At 46.3% G+C, this 16,401-nt stretch overlaps 1 protein-coding gene across 2 annotated transcripts in view; it reads left to right on the forward strand.

The window, feature by feature from the left end:
• LOC138453200 (kinesin-like protein KIF18B) overlaps positions 1 to 16,160 on the forward strand; it is a 430,482-nt gene extending 414,322 nt beyond the window's left edge. Inside the window, exons 15-16 of one of the 2 annotated variants that reach the window (XM_069605828.1) lie at positions 3,964 to 4,055; positions 14,851 to 16,160. In XM_069605828.1, the coding sequence (XP_069461929.1) occupies positions 3,964 to 4,055; positions 14,851 to 14,978 (220 nt within the window). In that variant the 3' untranslated portion in view covers positions 14,979 to 16,160. The remainder of the gene's footprint in view (positions 1 to 3,963; positions 4,056 to 14,850) is intronic. The other variant, XM_069605836.1, reaches the window with a different exon arrangement.
• The last annotated feature ends 241 nt before the right edge of the window (positions 16,161 to 16,401 follow it).

A 16,401-nucleotide genomic window follows, 5' to 3' on the forward strand; every position in this document is an offset into this window, starting at 1 on the left:
AAGGGGACTCTGGCTCCCGACGGAGAAGTCCCTACATATCAACGTCCTGGAGCTCCGTGCAGTGTTTTGGGCCCTCAGGTCCTTCCTTCCGTCCCTCAAGGGCAAGGTGGTGAGGATCTTCACCGACAACACCACCACCATGTTTTACATCAGGAAACAGGGCGGAACCAGCTCCCCAGCGCTGTCCAAGGAGGCGCAGGACCTGTGGCATTGGGCCGTCGCCCAAGGGATTTTTCTGGTGCCGTTTCATCTGGCAGGGATAAAAAACACCATCGCCGACTCACTCAGCAGGGAGCTGCGCTCGTGCCACGAGTGGGAACTACGGCAGGATCTGGTGGATCGCCTCTTCCGACGGTGGGGCACACCCCAGATCGACCTGTTCGCGACGGCGACGAACACCAAGTGCCGGAGGTTCGCCAGCAGGTTTCCCCAGACGAGGAGCATGGGCGATGCTTTCTCGTTCCCCTGGGAGGGCCTGTTCCTCTACGCGTTCCCTCCCTTGCCTCTGCTAATCCGGCTCGTCAACCAGCTCAAGAGGTCACGGTGCAGGATGATCCTCGTCGCACCTGCGTGGCCGAGGCAGATATGGTTCCCGGACCTTCTGGACTTGTCAGCGTCCCCGCCGATCAAGCTGCCGGCGGACGCGGATCTACTCTCCAGGGAAGGAGGCGCCATCCTCCACCACGACCCGAAGTCGCTGAACTTGCAGGCCTGGCTCCTGCAGCACTAGAGTTTGGAGGATACGACATACCGGCCGATTGCAGAGAGGTTCTTGCAAAGGCCAGGGCGTCCTCGACTCTTAAATGCTACGGACACAAATGGAAGAGGTTCTCTGTCTGGTGCCACGCACAGAAGATTAACCCTCTACGGATTACGGCTCCCCAAGTACTGCCGTACCTGCTGACGCTGGCCAAAGCTGGTCTGGCACATGCGTCCATCAAGATTCATCTTGCTGCGATCTCCCGATACACCAGAACCACGGGCCGGACGTCCTTGTGGTCTCATCGTCTGGTGAAAGAGTTCATGAAGGGACTGTTCAGATCGTTCCCGCCGGTGAAGGCTCCGGCCCCGGCGTGGGAGCTCAACGTGGTGCTGACCAAGCTCATGGGACCTCCGTTCGAGCCTCTGCACTCGGCCCCGTTGAAGTTTCTATCGTGGAAAACAGCTTTTCTTGTGGCCATCACCTCCGCACGACGAGTGGGAGAGATCCAGGCCCTTTCCTGCAAGGCCCCGTACTTGACTTTCCACGACACGAGGGTAGTGCTCAGGACGCACCCCTCCTTCATGCCCAAGGTACCGTCGGACTTCCATCTCAACGAACCCTTGGTGTTACCTGTGTTCTTCCCGTCGCCTTCGTCGCCGGCTGAGAGGACTTTGCACTCGCTGGATGTAGCTAGAGCGCTGAAGTTCTACGTGGACCGCACGAAGGGTTTTCGCAAGACGTCACAACTCTTTGTGAACTTTGGACCTGTCAATCAGGGGAAGGCTCTCTCGAAGGCTTCCATCTCCAGATGGCTCTCCGGCTGTATCATGTGCTGTCACCGGTTGGCAAACCGACCGCTGCCTGGCCGTCCGAGAGCCCATTCCACCAGAGCGATCGCAGCTACCACGGCGTTCCTATCTGGTGTGCCCCTGCTGGACATATGCAGGGCTGCTACGTGGAGGTCGACGCACACCTTCACGAAATTCTACTGCGTCGACCGGGATTCCAGGGAGGAGTCCAGGGTCGGCCAAGCAGTGCTGCGCAACCTGTTCGCCTGAGGTGAGCCTGGTGAGGAGGTAAGATGCTTAATGTTGAGTTGATGTGATGCTTAATGTTGAGCCTTTGCCACCTCCCGTGGTTGTGCATGTGTGTACTGCTATGTATTCTTTATTCATGAGCATGTGAATCCATGCCAGACCCCATGCTGGAGAAGGAACAAGTTACTTACCTGTAACTGTTGTTCTCCAGCATGGGTCTGGCATGGATTCACATGCGAACCCTCCCGCCTACCCCTCTGCGGCTCTTCACTTGGTCATACTGCCACTTCACGTGCTTCCAAATCTGAAGATGGCTGCCAGAGGCGGTGCTTAGGTAGAGGGCAGTCATTGGCTGTGGTCAGTATGACGCAGAGACCAGTGATTGGTTATTACTACGAAAGACAGATCAGAAACGAAACTGATACTGGTTTTTTCTTTACCGAGGATTCCCAGCCTGACGACGGGGAATATTCATGAGCATGTGAATCCATGCCAGACCCATGCTGGAGAACAACAGTTACAGGTAAGTAACTTGTTCCTTCTTCTAATCCCTGGTTCGTAGGCAGATGTTAACCAAGTTGATCTCGTAACCCTCATCTCACGCCGTAATCATTGTGATGTGTCTACCGTGTAATGTTCCTATGATATTGTATTTGAATTTGAGTTTATGATTCATTTGATGGATATTATGAATTGGTAAATGTATTATGACAATTTTAGACATATATAGAATTGTATTATGATGAATACAATTATTTTTAGAATAAATTAAAAGAAATAATCTTGTCATTCCTCATTCGCTGGTTCAAATCCCCACATATTCTTGGAGAAAAGAGATTGCAGAGTCTGCTCAGATATAGCAGAAGCCTCCTCTGTACCAGTTCTTTTCAGGGTCCCAGAGGGGTCTAGCACATCCCCTAGTATATATAATCTTTTTATGGTACCGTTCTTTGCAAAATTAGAGGCAGATGGGATTTTATTCTCTAACTATGCCATTCCTGAGATGAAGCGGAGTTAAATAGTCTTTAATTTAATTGAAACCTGGATGCTTAATAATAACCTAGCTTAAATAAAAGCAAAACGGAACTAATGATCGTAGGAAGTTCCATTGCCATCAGGCTTGGATCTGATCACATTATTCCTGTACCAAAATTTAAGATTCTAGGAGTAACCTTAGATCAGTCATTGTCCATGACACACCACGTCTCTAGCGTAATCTTGGCCTCAGCATATTGCATCAAATTGCTTCATCACCTCAGACCAATCATCACACAGGCAAACTCAAAAACAGTTGCCAGAGCTGTTATTGGGGCAATGATGGACTATTCTGGCAGTCTATTAGTAGGTCTAAAAAAAAGAGACGGCCAAAGATTACAGACCATGCAGAACAGGGCGGTCAGAGTGGTTTTGGGGCTGACTCGAAGGGACCATGTAACAGAGGCTAGACGTTCACTTCACTGGCTTCCTGTAGAAACATGCTTCAAATATAGGATTCTGACAATTACCTTTAAATGCAGAGAGGGCATTATGCCATCCTGTCTGCAGAATGTCATCGATGAAAAAAGGGGCAGAGAACTGAGATCGGGGAAGAATCTTCTGAAAATACCTAGGTGTAGAACCTCAAAGGCCGAGAATGGAGCCTTCCACTTCGTGGTACTAAAACTCAGGAATCGGCTTCCTCTCTCTTTAAGACTCCAAAGCTCACTGCAGATTTTTAAGAAAGATCTGAAAACTTTCCTCTTTGCTTGAATCTTTGACCCCACAGCTAGCAATGCTATTGTGAGAGCACCAATACATACTTTGTACTTCGTATCGTAACCTATATGTAACAATGTCAGCGCCTTCATGCCCCAGGGTCTAATATTGTAAAGTAAAGATAAAATAGCGCATTCAAATGGGGGAAAGGATGCAGGGTTTTCTCTTTGGACTTTGAGCTCTCCACAGTCTCCAGGATCCCTGCACTGCCACCTCCATTTTGGCTTTGCCCGCTCATCCTCCTGATCCACTTCACCACTAGCCCTGTAGTACATTAACTCTGTACTCCGAGCTGGATGGGCAGTGCCTCTACAGTCATCCATTGAAGGTTGGGGAAGTAGGTGGTTGTTCAGAACTCTTGCTGACCGTAAAGTTTGTCGGGTCTGTTGCTCGATTCTTGTAGGTTGGGCTTTTGCATTATGATTCTGCCTGCCACGTTGTGATTGTGTATTCGATTTCTTCAAACAGCATATCTACGTCAAAGTCTATGGGAGGACCATACAGCCAAAGTCGCATTGCCCGGCTTAGCAGCACAGTGAAGAAACCTTCCACTATTGCAGGTAAATACCATCCTTGCTCCATGCTGACCATTTACTCCTCCTAAACTCTTTCCTGATTAACCCACCTTAGCATTGCTGGTCATAAATGCACTATCGTCTTACATCCCTTCATACCCTCATGATGTGTAGCTGAATGTACAATGAAGTAATTGTACACCATACCGCTTCCAAATAATGTTTATACAGATTGCCTAATTCTGTCTTCCCTACTGCATTTTTTTGTCTTCCCTCTGAACTTGTGTACCCCTCTCCCCCCCTCACATTGCTGTCCCTTTCAGCAATCCCCTGTTGTACAATTATTAGGAAAGATTTTCATTACCAAGAAGCCCGGCGAGAGGATTCTCCAAGCCCAAACTAGTTCATAAGCAAGGGCTTTTCACACTGTAATGGTATGCAGTAATAAAATTGCAGCAAAAATGTTGCCAGAACAAAAGATTGCGGCAAATATGCCTTGGTTTGACCCGCTAAAGGTGTACCCCATTACACCATTTAAGGGGAACGGGGTGTTGCGGGGGTGTCTGCCGCTCCCCTTAAATGGTATAATGGGTCCAGGGGTTCTGCGGGTGTCCTCCGCATCCTTTACATGGATTGCGGCGTCAAAACCACTGCCTTTTTGCCACAGTATTTTGTGTCCACTGGCATTTTTGCTGCGATTTTAACACATGGATCCTGTCGAACCAAACTATTGCAAGGTAGCCTAGGGTGAGCAAAAAGGCAGACTGGTGTGTAAGTAAGTTATATAAACAAAGTACATACAAAGGTCTTGGAGAACCCTCAACCGTGAACGAACATGGCCAAATAACGAGTTTCTGGGTAGGTTCCTTCTCGGGAGTGCCTACAACCCCGTTTTTTGCTCCCTGCACCATTCACAAAGGTGAAATTACCATTTACATATTAGTCGGAGTAGCAACATCAACCGCAGCCTTTCCGGGCCTCATCAGTGAGGTGAAGCTGTGCCTCTAAGTACAGTGAGCAAGGGGTCCATGTCTGGATTATCAATATATACTGTGTATTCGATTAAGCCAAGTACCTGAGGGGGGTGGGTTGCATTTATTTTAAAACCTCGCTGTTACAATGGACTTTCAGAATCTGCCTTGTGGACAGGTTCTGCGAAGCCATCCTATTCTGGTGAACGGGGAAACGCACTAATATCTATCCAAACTCTACCAATTTAGTGAGCAGTGATGTTTAGAGTTTACAGTATGGGGCTAGAGAAGGGTCCAGTTATGCACACATAGAAAGGTCTTAACACAAATTAGGCAGAATGTATACAAATAATATATTATGTATTAGGCCTTGGAGAAACTCTTCTGACTCAAAATACACAGGGAAGTAAATCCCCAAGCATTGTATTGTATGTGGTTATTTATATAGCGCTCTTTCCCTATTTGTATGGCCTCAACGCGATGTTGTGGTTGGAACGCCCTCGATGACCGCAGTCAGTGTGGTGAAGGTTCTAGGAGTTTCGTTTTAAGAGATGCTTGTGTACAATTTCACCGGCATAAGACTTAGGTGACTGGCTAGGCTCCACTAAGAAGCCCATGGTCAGGCACGTGGGTTAGGCGCTGCTGGTGGGTTGGGATTAGAATGCTATTGTTGGAGATTCGATGTCTTCCCAGGTATACCGAATTTCTTTTTGTTGGTAGTCGCTGTACATGCACTACTAACATATGGACATTCACCTTGGGATGCTCTGGCTGCAGAGCTCCAACGCGAGGACCAGAGTATAGAACACTCCAATATAGTAAAGCAAGTGGAGAAAAGACCAAAAGTAAATATTAAACCGATTTGGGCACAATTAAGTAATAAGAGTTAAAAACATAATACAATGTCAGGGAGCTAGGTAGGTGTCTTTTATGCAGGCTGAACACGTGTTGGCAAAGCCAACCGGCAGGTGTAAGTGCCTTAGGTAATATGAACATTGGGATTAAAGTTCTTAGGAGGTCCTCTCCCAATACCACCACTTTAGGGGAAGCCCAGGCAGGATTCTTGACTATAACTCTAGTTAGTTGGACGTCTGCGCTGTAGCGAGACGGTGCGTGGTATTGGAAAGCTGGATAATCCTGGGACGATTAAAAAAAAATTAAATAAAATTAAGTAAACACCAAGTTGTCAACCACTTTATAGGACCCCATGACACAATGTAGGCGGGAGACTGGGATGACCACCATTTATCTAACGGCAAAAGGCAACCCTTGTGGCAGAAACCAGAACGATGGATCTGCAAGGCCCCTCTTCATGCTTGAATGCTGGAGATGGAGGAGAAGGCCTCTTGTTTTGCAAGTCGAGGCTATGCAGACTGCCAAATCCAAACTCAGGATGGTGACCGATGCAACGAGGTAGCCCAGGCAGTTGCTGGTCGGTCCACAGGGTTGTCCCGAGACACTTAGGAAGGCTGCTAAAGGCAGGATCCTCAAGCAGGTGTCAACACTGTTTCTTCCCACCAGTCCAGTGTTCAAAAGCACCAAAGGCCTTCTAAAGAACATCAAAGGAGCAGGACTTTGCCAGGACAATTCTGGCTGGCTCCAACGACAAGTTCCGAGTGTTCAGTGAGATGCTTGTCTTCATAGAGGTGTTTGCTCCATGATGATCTAGTAAATGGCCGCTGAAGTCCTCCTTTTATCCGGTATTCGAGCTAGAGTCGCCCTAAGCTCACCAATAATCAGAATCTGCACCATTCAAACTGGCAGGGGCTGCAAAATTATGGACAGCCTCCGGCCGCCACATATGCTCAGTAGCAGATGCACTTTCACCATAATCTGGACTGGGATCAGACAGTCCCAGCCCTCCCATAAGGCCACAAATGCATACTGCTTTGTTTGGGAAAGGTCTTGCCATATATGGCAAATCCAGCCCTAAGAGGGGCAGGAAGAAGGCCAAAATACTGATGGGATGGCCATTCTATAGTATGATACTCTTCAAGGCATTCAGCGGTAAAATGCAAAAGTGCGCACATGAATGTAAAATGAAATGGTGAAAATATCTGCTTCCACCAGCCCATCCTTGTAACCCTAACATTATCAAAAACAAAGTTGTAGGGACATAAGGTATTCCTACCGCACCTCACTGTAAGGTAATGTGTGCAGTGTAAATCGAACAAGGAACTTCATAATGGAGAAGTACGTTCCCCTGTACTGTTAGCCATAGGGACTGATCAATGCCCTCAAAACAGATGAGTTTAGCAAGGCAAGTGGAGTAAAAAGGCTTCACTTTCCTCCAAATATCGGGACAGATTCAAAACAATGGCAAAAGCTGGGAAGTTACATAGAGGTAACACAGCAAAAAAAAACTCATAACACTCTGCAATCACATATACCCCAACGTGAGCTGACCTCAAAACCACTGTTTAGGTTTACCACAGTACCGACACCTCCAATGATTTAAGAGGACTGTTGCCTTGCCTGGCATCGCTGAAGACTGCTGGGCACTGTGGGAACACATTTTCAGAACCGTTGCTGGTATATGGTTCTGGGAACTTGCAAGCTATAACGCAATTTGATTGAGCGGTAAGACTAGGGGATACAGAGCTGCATGTAAAGTACAGTTAATATACCCAAGAATTTGTCAAGCAATAGATTACCCACACTGGTAATGCATTTATTTAACACCAGAGATACATGAATTTTAGGGAACTGTCTGCAAGTAAAAAACAAATGCACAAACATGCCATCACAGTTAGCGTGCAATGGGGACATCTACCACACTTCAGAATGAACGTAATTAAATGCAGTACTGTTACAAGTGGAGAAAAGATGTTGGAGTAATTATCCCAAGTTAAATTATAAGGTGACACCAGAACAAGAAACTAGCACAATGGGCCTCAATGCAAGTTTGCCGGAATCCTGGCGGTTAAGCCACCAGGATAACAGTAAACTGTATTACCGTTATTGGCACTCGGTCCAACAGTATTACCGCTGGATTACAAATGTTGGAAATTGTTGTAAATCCCCATTCCATAGCGTCCCTTTGGACCCCACAGGGGCAGATTCTGGTAAGGCCCCGACTTAACACCAGCTCTTAACAGGTGGTAAATCCATCAGGTGCCCCACAGACGAATTTGTACTTTGCCATTGTGGTAAAGTGCTGGTAAATGGAATTGCCGGCACATTGTTACAACACCAGCAAAGTTATAACGTCCCCCAATGTCAATAAACTTAAGGAGCCCAAACTTAACCTACAAACAAGTGTTCAACGTAGCTTCAGGTAAGTAACCAAGTTTTGGATATTGTAAGTCTTTCTAAAAGTCCTCCCATAGGAAACAGGGCCCAGTTCAGTAGTTAAGTGTGGTTGATAGTATCAGTTTTCGTAATATCAAGATGTTGGGTTGCCTTTGTAGGTAAGGGGCAACTACTAATCCCGGATTTGTAGGGAAACTCAGACAAGATTCCTATACCCATGTTCCACTGCCAGAGGTAAGGCAAGAGTGGCTTCAGAGAAGGACTTTAGGCCCAGCTGAACTGAATGCGGACATGGTGCTCTCAAAACTGGTATGCTCAAGACAAACTATAGCCCTAGGAAAGTGTCGGCCATTGGGGACAACTGCTCACTCGTTGTGTGGTTCCAGGAATCGTGGGTACAGGTTTTTCTCCTTTTGACAACTATGACCGAAGGTTCTGGGCCTGTAACCAAACTCGCAGTACTGAAGACCATCAGGCTGGACTTGGGTGAGGATTAAGGGTGACCTCTGATTCAGACTTCTGCGGTGATGGAGTACTAAAAGGATGCAGCAGTCTATATGAGCAGTTGGTGTGAAACAGCAAAGGGTCTGCAGGACTGAAGGCAAAAAAGAAAGGTCTCGCGCTTCTACAAGGCTCCTTCTCTTGGCAGAGAGCTGCAGCATCAGAGCATCAAGGTCCAGACCCCATGGTTAAGGTGCACAGCGTGGTTCATAGACCCTGGCTGTGAGATGCAAGCAGCAGGAATAATGCCCAGTCCAGATGTGGGATAGCTACAGGCCTCCGACTCTTCTGAGCTTCAGGAAGGTGTTCTCAGTGATGCAGGGCTCCTAACTGTTTAGGCCCACGAGTTCAAGCAGGGAGGAACTAGTGAAAGTCTTCCTCGTTGAGAAAGGCGATTTCTCCTCTGTGAAAGATAATGAGCTAAATAATCTGGGTAAGTCTCTCGTAACTGGTACTAATGTCCGGGAGAGGGACCCACAGGACCCCCCTTGTTGTTTGCATATTTTAAGTAACTTTGCGTCTCACCCTAAGTTACTAGGAGAATCCAGACGTGGACACCTTGCTCACTATTCTTAGAGAGGCACAGCTCCACCCTACTGATGAGGTCCAACCAGACCGAAACGCGTGTCAGGGGTTGCTGTTGGTACTCTTGTTCAGGAGAGAATTGCTTAGCATTTTGGTGCTGGACTACCACAGGGCAGGGCAAAGACTGATGTTTTGGATATTTCTCCTCTGTGAAAGATAGTGAGCTCTCGTAACCGGGACATATGTCCGGCAAAGGGACTCCCAAAACCCCCTTGTTTTTTTGTAGAAAACAGAGCTTCACCTGATGTAAAGGGCTTGGGCAATGGTAGTCTCGGCAGTCTTCCTGTCTCTGCTGCCTTAGTTCCCCTACTGATCTACAGAAAACTATGCTGGAGGATCCCATCCCACTTATCTAGGGCCATGCAAAGGTCCAACTTGAGTGGCTGTCCAGTTATGTGCAGCCAATTCAGGTACAGTCATGACATCCCTCCGGTTTGGAATACGTTTTGTGGCTGCCTCCAGTCCCTTACCCAGCCCCACCCAGTTCCACAAACTCAATTGCTGGCCAGAGCCTGTGAAGTGAATGGCCATATATGACCACTTCCTACCTCTGCTTGGGAGAAGGGCTGCCAATAAAGACAGTAGGTTGTTGAGTGATTTCAATTCAGCAATCCTACTAAGTCAATGCCTCGTATGGGACCCCTAAGGGAATCCCTTATTTATATATTTTTATGACAAGTTATACTCTGGATGATAAACCCTTATATAACGCCCCTCTCTTTGAATCCCCCTGACCCCACTTAGCCAAGAAGTAGGTTTGTTTTGCAAATTAAAAAGGTTTATTTGAAAAATTAAACAATAAATATATATCACACTTTTATGGTAGCTGAGAATGCTTTATGGTTTCAAGGAGATGCAAAGATGAATAAAAGGCAGTACAGAAATAAACTTGATATGATTTCAGCAAAAGATAATATGATCACTTTTTCTCTGACAATTCACTCCCCCCCCCCCCCTATGCAATGTAAGGAGATGGAAGTAACACACACAGTCTTCAGGAATACAATCACAGTACAATACGAATTCACTCCCCCCCCCCCTCCCCCTAGCAAGCTTATAGCACCAGGGATGATTTTGAAACACAGGCGAAAGACTTTCAGGTGATTTGCAAGGGAGTGAAATATGCTAAAATTGATTTATTTTAATTCCCTCTAGAGGTTCAGGGTGAGTGAGAGATACTTTAAATCAGTTCAGGACCGCACTAACAATGATTAATGAGGGATTATCAGGTTGAAAACGGATTTCAGTAATGGAAGCAAAGGACAGATCTTTCTACACGTGGTTGAAATGAAGCAAAATGTCAAATCGCGGAGGCGCTATAAGGAGTAGCAAGTCAGTTTAGAGCTTGTTGGAATGCTGGGAATCTTAGCTGTACAATAAAAGTTAAAATTCGTTCCTAGGATGCACGGTTCCAAAGATACAGCCGATTTTGTAAAGGTAGTTTTTCAGAAATGAAATTACAGTTTCGAGATGACAGATGTGCTTTGAAAGGTTTGAATCAACAGGAGGAACACACGATTTCTTATGATGCAGTTCTAAACAGGTTCAAATGTTTTTAATCAGATTATTTTAAGCTAAGAGATGGGTTCTGCACAGTTCTAGCTGGGTACTCTCACTATAAATTTGAAAGGAATGGCCTTGTCACGGATCTGGTAAACAAGTTTAGCTGCGGTTCTCTCTGCTCGGCGGGTCAATCAGGCACCGGTTCTGTTCACAGCGGTCTGGTCTGGGTCTCTGGTTCTGCTGGTCTGGATCAAGTGGATTCTGGATACCGCACTGCTTTCTGGGTACTGCTTCTGTTCTGGATACACATGATTCTTAGCAAGCAGCAAACCGCACAGCCCGACGGTTGAATAGTTTGCAAAAGATTTTGAGGCCTGCTGAAAAGTTCAGCTCTTTGGAGTTTTTGTTCTGGAGTTGGTCTGGATCTCTGGAGTTCTGGATTCTGGAGTTCTCCGTCAGCGTGCTGCGCAGGAATTCAGTTGAAGGTTGGAAAATGAATGTCTACCTGGGTTTTGGTGTTCCTTTTATGTCTTTAGAAAATGGGTGTGTGCGTGGCATAACTAAGCCTGCCCCTCACAACTTATCATTGGCCAAGTCCTCCTCTCTCCCTTGATTGGGGAAGGAAACGAAGTGTCATCCTGATGAGGTACTTTATGGGTAAGAGGATCCACCCCTGGCCAATTTGCACACAAATCTATTCTTCATCCAAATATACATTTATCTATGTACCATTTTTCTAATATTATATGTCCAGTTAACATATTTTCTGTAGCACCAAACCATCCGATCCCTGTCTTTGTAAGATGTCTTGTCCACTTCTGGCAGAATCCTGCCCTTTTTATCCAGATAACGACCTCTAAACTTTTCCAGATTTTACACAAATGTGCACAAGGAATATGGGTATCAGATGATAAGGTGTCAGATTTTTAACATACATACATTTGGAGTAACAACCTATTTTCCGCTACTATCCCCAAGAACATACCACAGAGTCCTCATACCTCTTAAAATGTGCACAGAAAAATCACAAGAATAATTATATTAATTATATAATTTTGACAACTATGAATTATCCATCTTTTTTAAATTATGCTCTGGCCCAGAGGGGTGTGGTTTCCCAAAGCACATGGTGGAATTTCTGGTTTGTCCACTTCCTCCAACTCAAGTTGCTCACAGAGGCACTGCCCCTCCCCGTTTCTCTCAAGAGGAAGCCATTTACGACCCCCCCTAATTTAACATTTGCCTGAGTCAAGGAAGGCTCATTGTTCTGTTTCCCTCCAGTCCTAGGTGCTCCTCCCCTGATTCAATCGGAGAGGTGTCATCTCCTTTTGGTGGGGGCAGCAGAATGCAGCCAGGCCTGGGAAGAGTGGCTGAGCAAGTTTCAACTCCTGTCGGGGGTAGTTGCCGGGCAGAATTCACTCTCTTCAAGCCAGGCTTCAGCCAAATGTCACTTTTGTTCCCAGTTTTTCTTCATCCAAATAAAACTTACAACTTTTACACATGCAGCTAGAATGCTGATTCTAAGTTCAAAACTATGACATTTAAACAGTTGCAACCTATGAGACACTCAAAGTAGGTCACTCATTTATTTTAAACATTTCGATTTTAGTGGCTTGAAGTCCAATTTCACTTCAGCTGCTGACATCCACAGCTCCGCCAGTTTTGTTATAAACATTGTTTTGGGCTCTTCATCTTTCCAGATTTTGTATGCACACAAGACTACATTCTGCCAAATGTCTGCTGGTGTTCATTGAGATTTTTGAATATCTTGCAATGTTTAAAATAGGCATTTTTAGCTTGCATTTCAGAGAAACAAAGGTGATTTCAAAGCGCTTTTTGAGCTAACAGGCACTGCTGTTTTTCCTTTGGCACGCATTCCACTCCTGGCACTCCTGGCCCATCACGCACGCACTGGTGGGTGGTAGGTCAGGCGACCATTTTGGTGTGCTCAAAAGCTGCGCAGTTTCCCTGGATTCTGGTGCAATGTGGGCTTTTTCGGCCATCTAGGATTTTCTGAGCCCACAGCCCCAAATGTTGCAGCATAATAACTCGAACATGGGTCAAAACCCCTGACAAGGTCAAAAAGACAGAGCTTATACAGTGAGCTTATGCAGTTTGGCCTCTAGTGGTGAAATGGCTACCACGGAGTAAAAATGTATCCGTGCACAGCCTTTCCTAATAAGTAACACAACTGACCAGCTGCCATCTGGGGACATTTCTGAGGGATCCTTAAAGGGATTTATCTTTTTTTAACATGCTGCTGCTGCCTTATATACCTGATGGGTGCTGGTAATTACATGCAGTATTTTTACATGGCTGATCTGTTTTATGTCCCTGCACTTTTTGCCAATACTTGAGGTTAGGTTTTTTCATGGTATATTTGTACCTCAAGCTGCAGCCTTCCGGGTCACTTTTCTCATGTGCTGAACTGGCTTTGCAGTTGGCCCCTGTGTCAGCAACCTCTCACGGCACAAATGGTATGGAGATGCTTAGTTCTGCTTGTTGGAGTACTGTTGTCCTCGCACTTTGTGACATACTATTGTGCAAGGCCCTTCAAATCCGAATTTTACAGTGGCACAGGATCTCACAACTAAACTGGGTTTGTGCCAAATACCATCAAGGCTCCAGAAGGTACTCCATTACAGCGGGATCAACAGAGAAACCGAAACCAAGTAGAAGTTCTCTACTTCATTTATTCTTTCACAAAAGTGATTAGTCTTGACTCAACGAACACTGGTCTGTCAGTAAAACAAGAGTCTGTCACTAGATCTAGAGGAGCCAAACTTTCTCTAGGTCTGTAGTCCTCAAATCCCTCCCCCTCTTGCTAAGTTCAAGACCGCCTCCAAAGCGGTTAAAATATTCATGTGCACTCTTTGGTATTTACAGTGTCCCAGCATTTCTTTCTTGAGTCTTTCTGAACAGGTCAGACCATTTACTGCTGTAGAGTTGTCATCCTGGACCTCTGTAACGGGCACCACTTCCGGCAGCTTTAGGTCACCTGACCAGCATTCACAGTTGGAACCTGTAGACCGAGAGACCAGGGTGTCTGCAGCAGAACAGGACCACCCAGAGCAGTTTATAGATGTGGGACGAGGTATGGGATGGTGTAGCTACTCCGGGGACCAGTGAGGATATGACCGGAAGTGATCCCAGCCCGGAACCCTAGGAAAGGGAGATGGACAGGAATCTGTTAGTGGTGGTGTCACAGCAAGTATCCTAGACCATCTCCAACTGCTCCAGAAGAGCCCCAGACGGTGCCAAACCTTCACGTGAAGTACCCTACTGCTGGTCCGAGAGGGTTCAGGCAACCATTCGCCAGCAACATGGAGGCAAGGATCAGCGTCTCGCTGGACACTGAATTGGGCCCAGAGACTCCACTCAAGACCAACAATGAGAGAGTTTAATTTGGTCATTTGGATTATCTATTTGGGTTCAACTTGTATTCTTTTGATTCATGGTTTTTATTTATTTTTTGGTTGGATTTGCTTGTTTGCTCTGTATCCCCTACCCCCACATCAATGGGGCTTCCCTGGCTGGGTTGAAGTGGAAAACTCCTGCGAGAACATGGGAGCCGGCAAGACTGAATATTGTTTCACTTCTCTCATCACTGGCAATTATTTCCCCCTAAAACCTTCTTGATGTGGCACACCTTTGGCCTCTCCTTAGAATTTACTAAAATCCATTTGAAGGTTACACCTGTGGATCTCCACTGAAACACACTCCATGACCCAACCTAAAACATAAACGGGTTCATGTCTATTTACGGCATTTTCAGGAAAAATGAAGGGAAGTGCAGTTAGAAGCTAGGCTGCATCTAGTTGGATGGTTCTTCTTAGGAGCTTACAATGAAAGATCTTCATGAAGGGCAGCGAGTGTGTGGGGGACCCTATAAACAGCCTGTATACCAGTTTTGTCGGCAGGTTTCACCATGACTTTCAAACATGAAACGGTTTACAGTTTTTCTTTACTGATTGGATGTGTCTGACACTAATAACTTTCTCTCCTTTACCTCCTTCATTTGTTACCAGAGCACAAGTCTGCCAGCCCGCGCTGGCAGACCGAGAAGAAGACCAAGAAAGCAGTGGTAGCATTTGGCAGGACCATTCCTGTGGTCCCTGCCAGTCGATCTCTGCAGTTCGCATCAGCCAAATCTTGAAGCTGGATCATGCCTCATCTGGACGTTCGCCTTCTTCACTCCACTGTGGCCCAAAGGGCAGATGTCCATCCCCTTTACTTGCTCCCAATAGACTGAAATGTATGGCTGGACACAGTTTGCAACGGATGAATTTTGTCAATTAACGGAGCTCCGCCCTGGTATGTGCTGTTCTGCTGGAACTGTGCTATTCCGGCATCTACTGGCCTTGGGCTGGTTGGCTGTGTCTCTTGAATGTCTGCATACCTTTTGTCCATCATTTCATTTGCCCTGTGTTAACCTCACTGGTGTGTTTGACCTTTGTATCTGAAAACCTTGTTCAGACCGTTGTCAAATCTATCCTTGGCTGCCGGGGGGTGGGTGGTATTATGGTGGAAAGTAGAATTGGATACAAACACTTTTACTCCCACTGCCCCCCAGTTCAATGCCACTGGGAAAGATGACGTTTTACAACTACAGATTAATGCTGAGCACTCGGTTTGTTTCTTCTCCTGCTCCCTTTGTGATTAAAACGTTTCAAACTAAGGTCGTCCCAAGTCTGTCCTATTGGGTCCACCTGTGGCACAAGCTCAGATCGGTGAGTGACAGCTGCATAGCCCACAACGACCTGACTTATGAGGGCTACTGCTTCTTGATCAAAAGGTTAGCTAGAGATCGGAGCATCTGCAAGGGCGGAGTAGCAAGGTGCTGGGATCTTATGATCTCGAGCAGGAAGGCAGTGGGTGGCCGAGATGCCTTGATGGAACCTCTTCCGGAAAGGGCAGAGCATGCTGTCTGTCCATGGACACTGTAGTTATGCAGTCCAGGGAACAGTTGCATACTCTGTATTGGGAAATATAAGATGGTTGGAAAGGTTACCTGGAGATGGAGAGTGACGAACTCTCCACGTCCACCATTGTGAGGTGGTCTTGCTCTCGCCTGAACTCTGCTGCTCCCGCCCCCAGGCACAGCGTCCGGTTACCGACTGGAATGTGCTAGGTCGTCGGCTGCCAGATATTCATAACCCGAGTGTGATTTCTGTTTTATCAGGGCCCTGCCAGTGTGCGAGTTCCTTTTACTAGCCGTGCTGGGGCCATGCTGCCATATGTATTTTTAAGTACACGTTTTATTCTCCATACAAGTGTATATTAATGGAAGGCAGATGCTCTGCCTTGTGTAATAAAACTGCTCTAAAAAACAAAAAAAGATCTGCTTTGGTTTTTTATGGCTCTTTGACGTTTATAGTTTTGTATTTTTATTTGGCCACTTTCTTCTCATCTGTTTCCTAGCAGCAGTGTTTGCATCTGTAACCTGAATATTTCTTCCCTGAAAAATACCTATTTCTAAGAACATCCCGCCCTCTAACCTTTTTTTGTTGTTGTTGCATTTCCCTGCTTTAAAAAGCTTTTTGTACACACAGCCCCCTTCTAACGTGATCTATAAGAAA

This window comes from Ambystoma mexicanum, chromosome 1p (assembly GCF_040938575.1).
Source record: "Ambystoma mexicanum isolate Mex_15411 chromosome 1p, UKY_AmexF1_1, whole genome shotgun sequence".
In the NCBI taxonomy this organism is placed as follows: Eukaryota; Metazoa; Chordata; class Amphibia; order Caudata; family Ambystomatidae; genus Ambystoma; species Ambystoma mexicanum.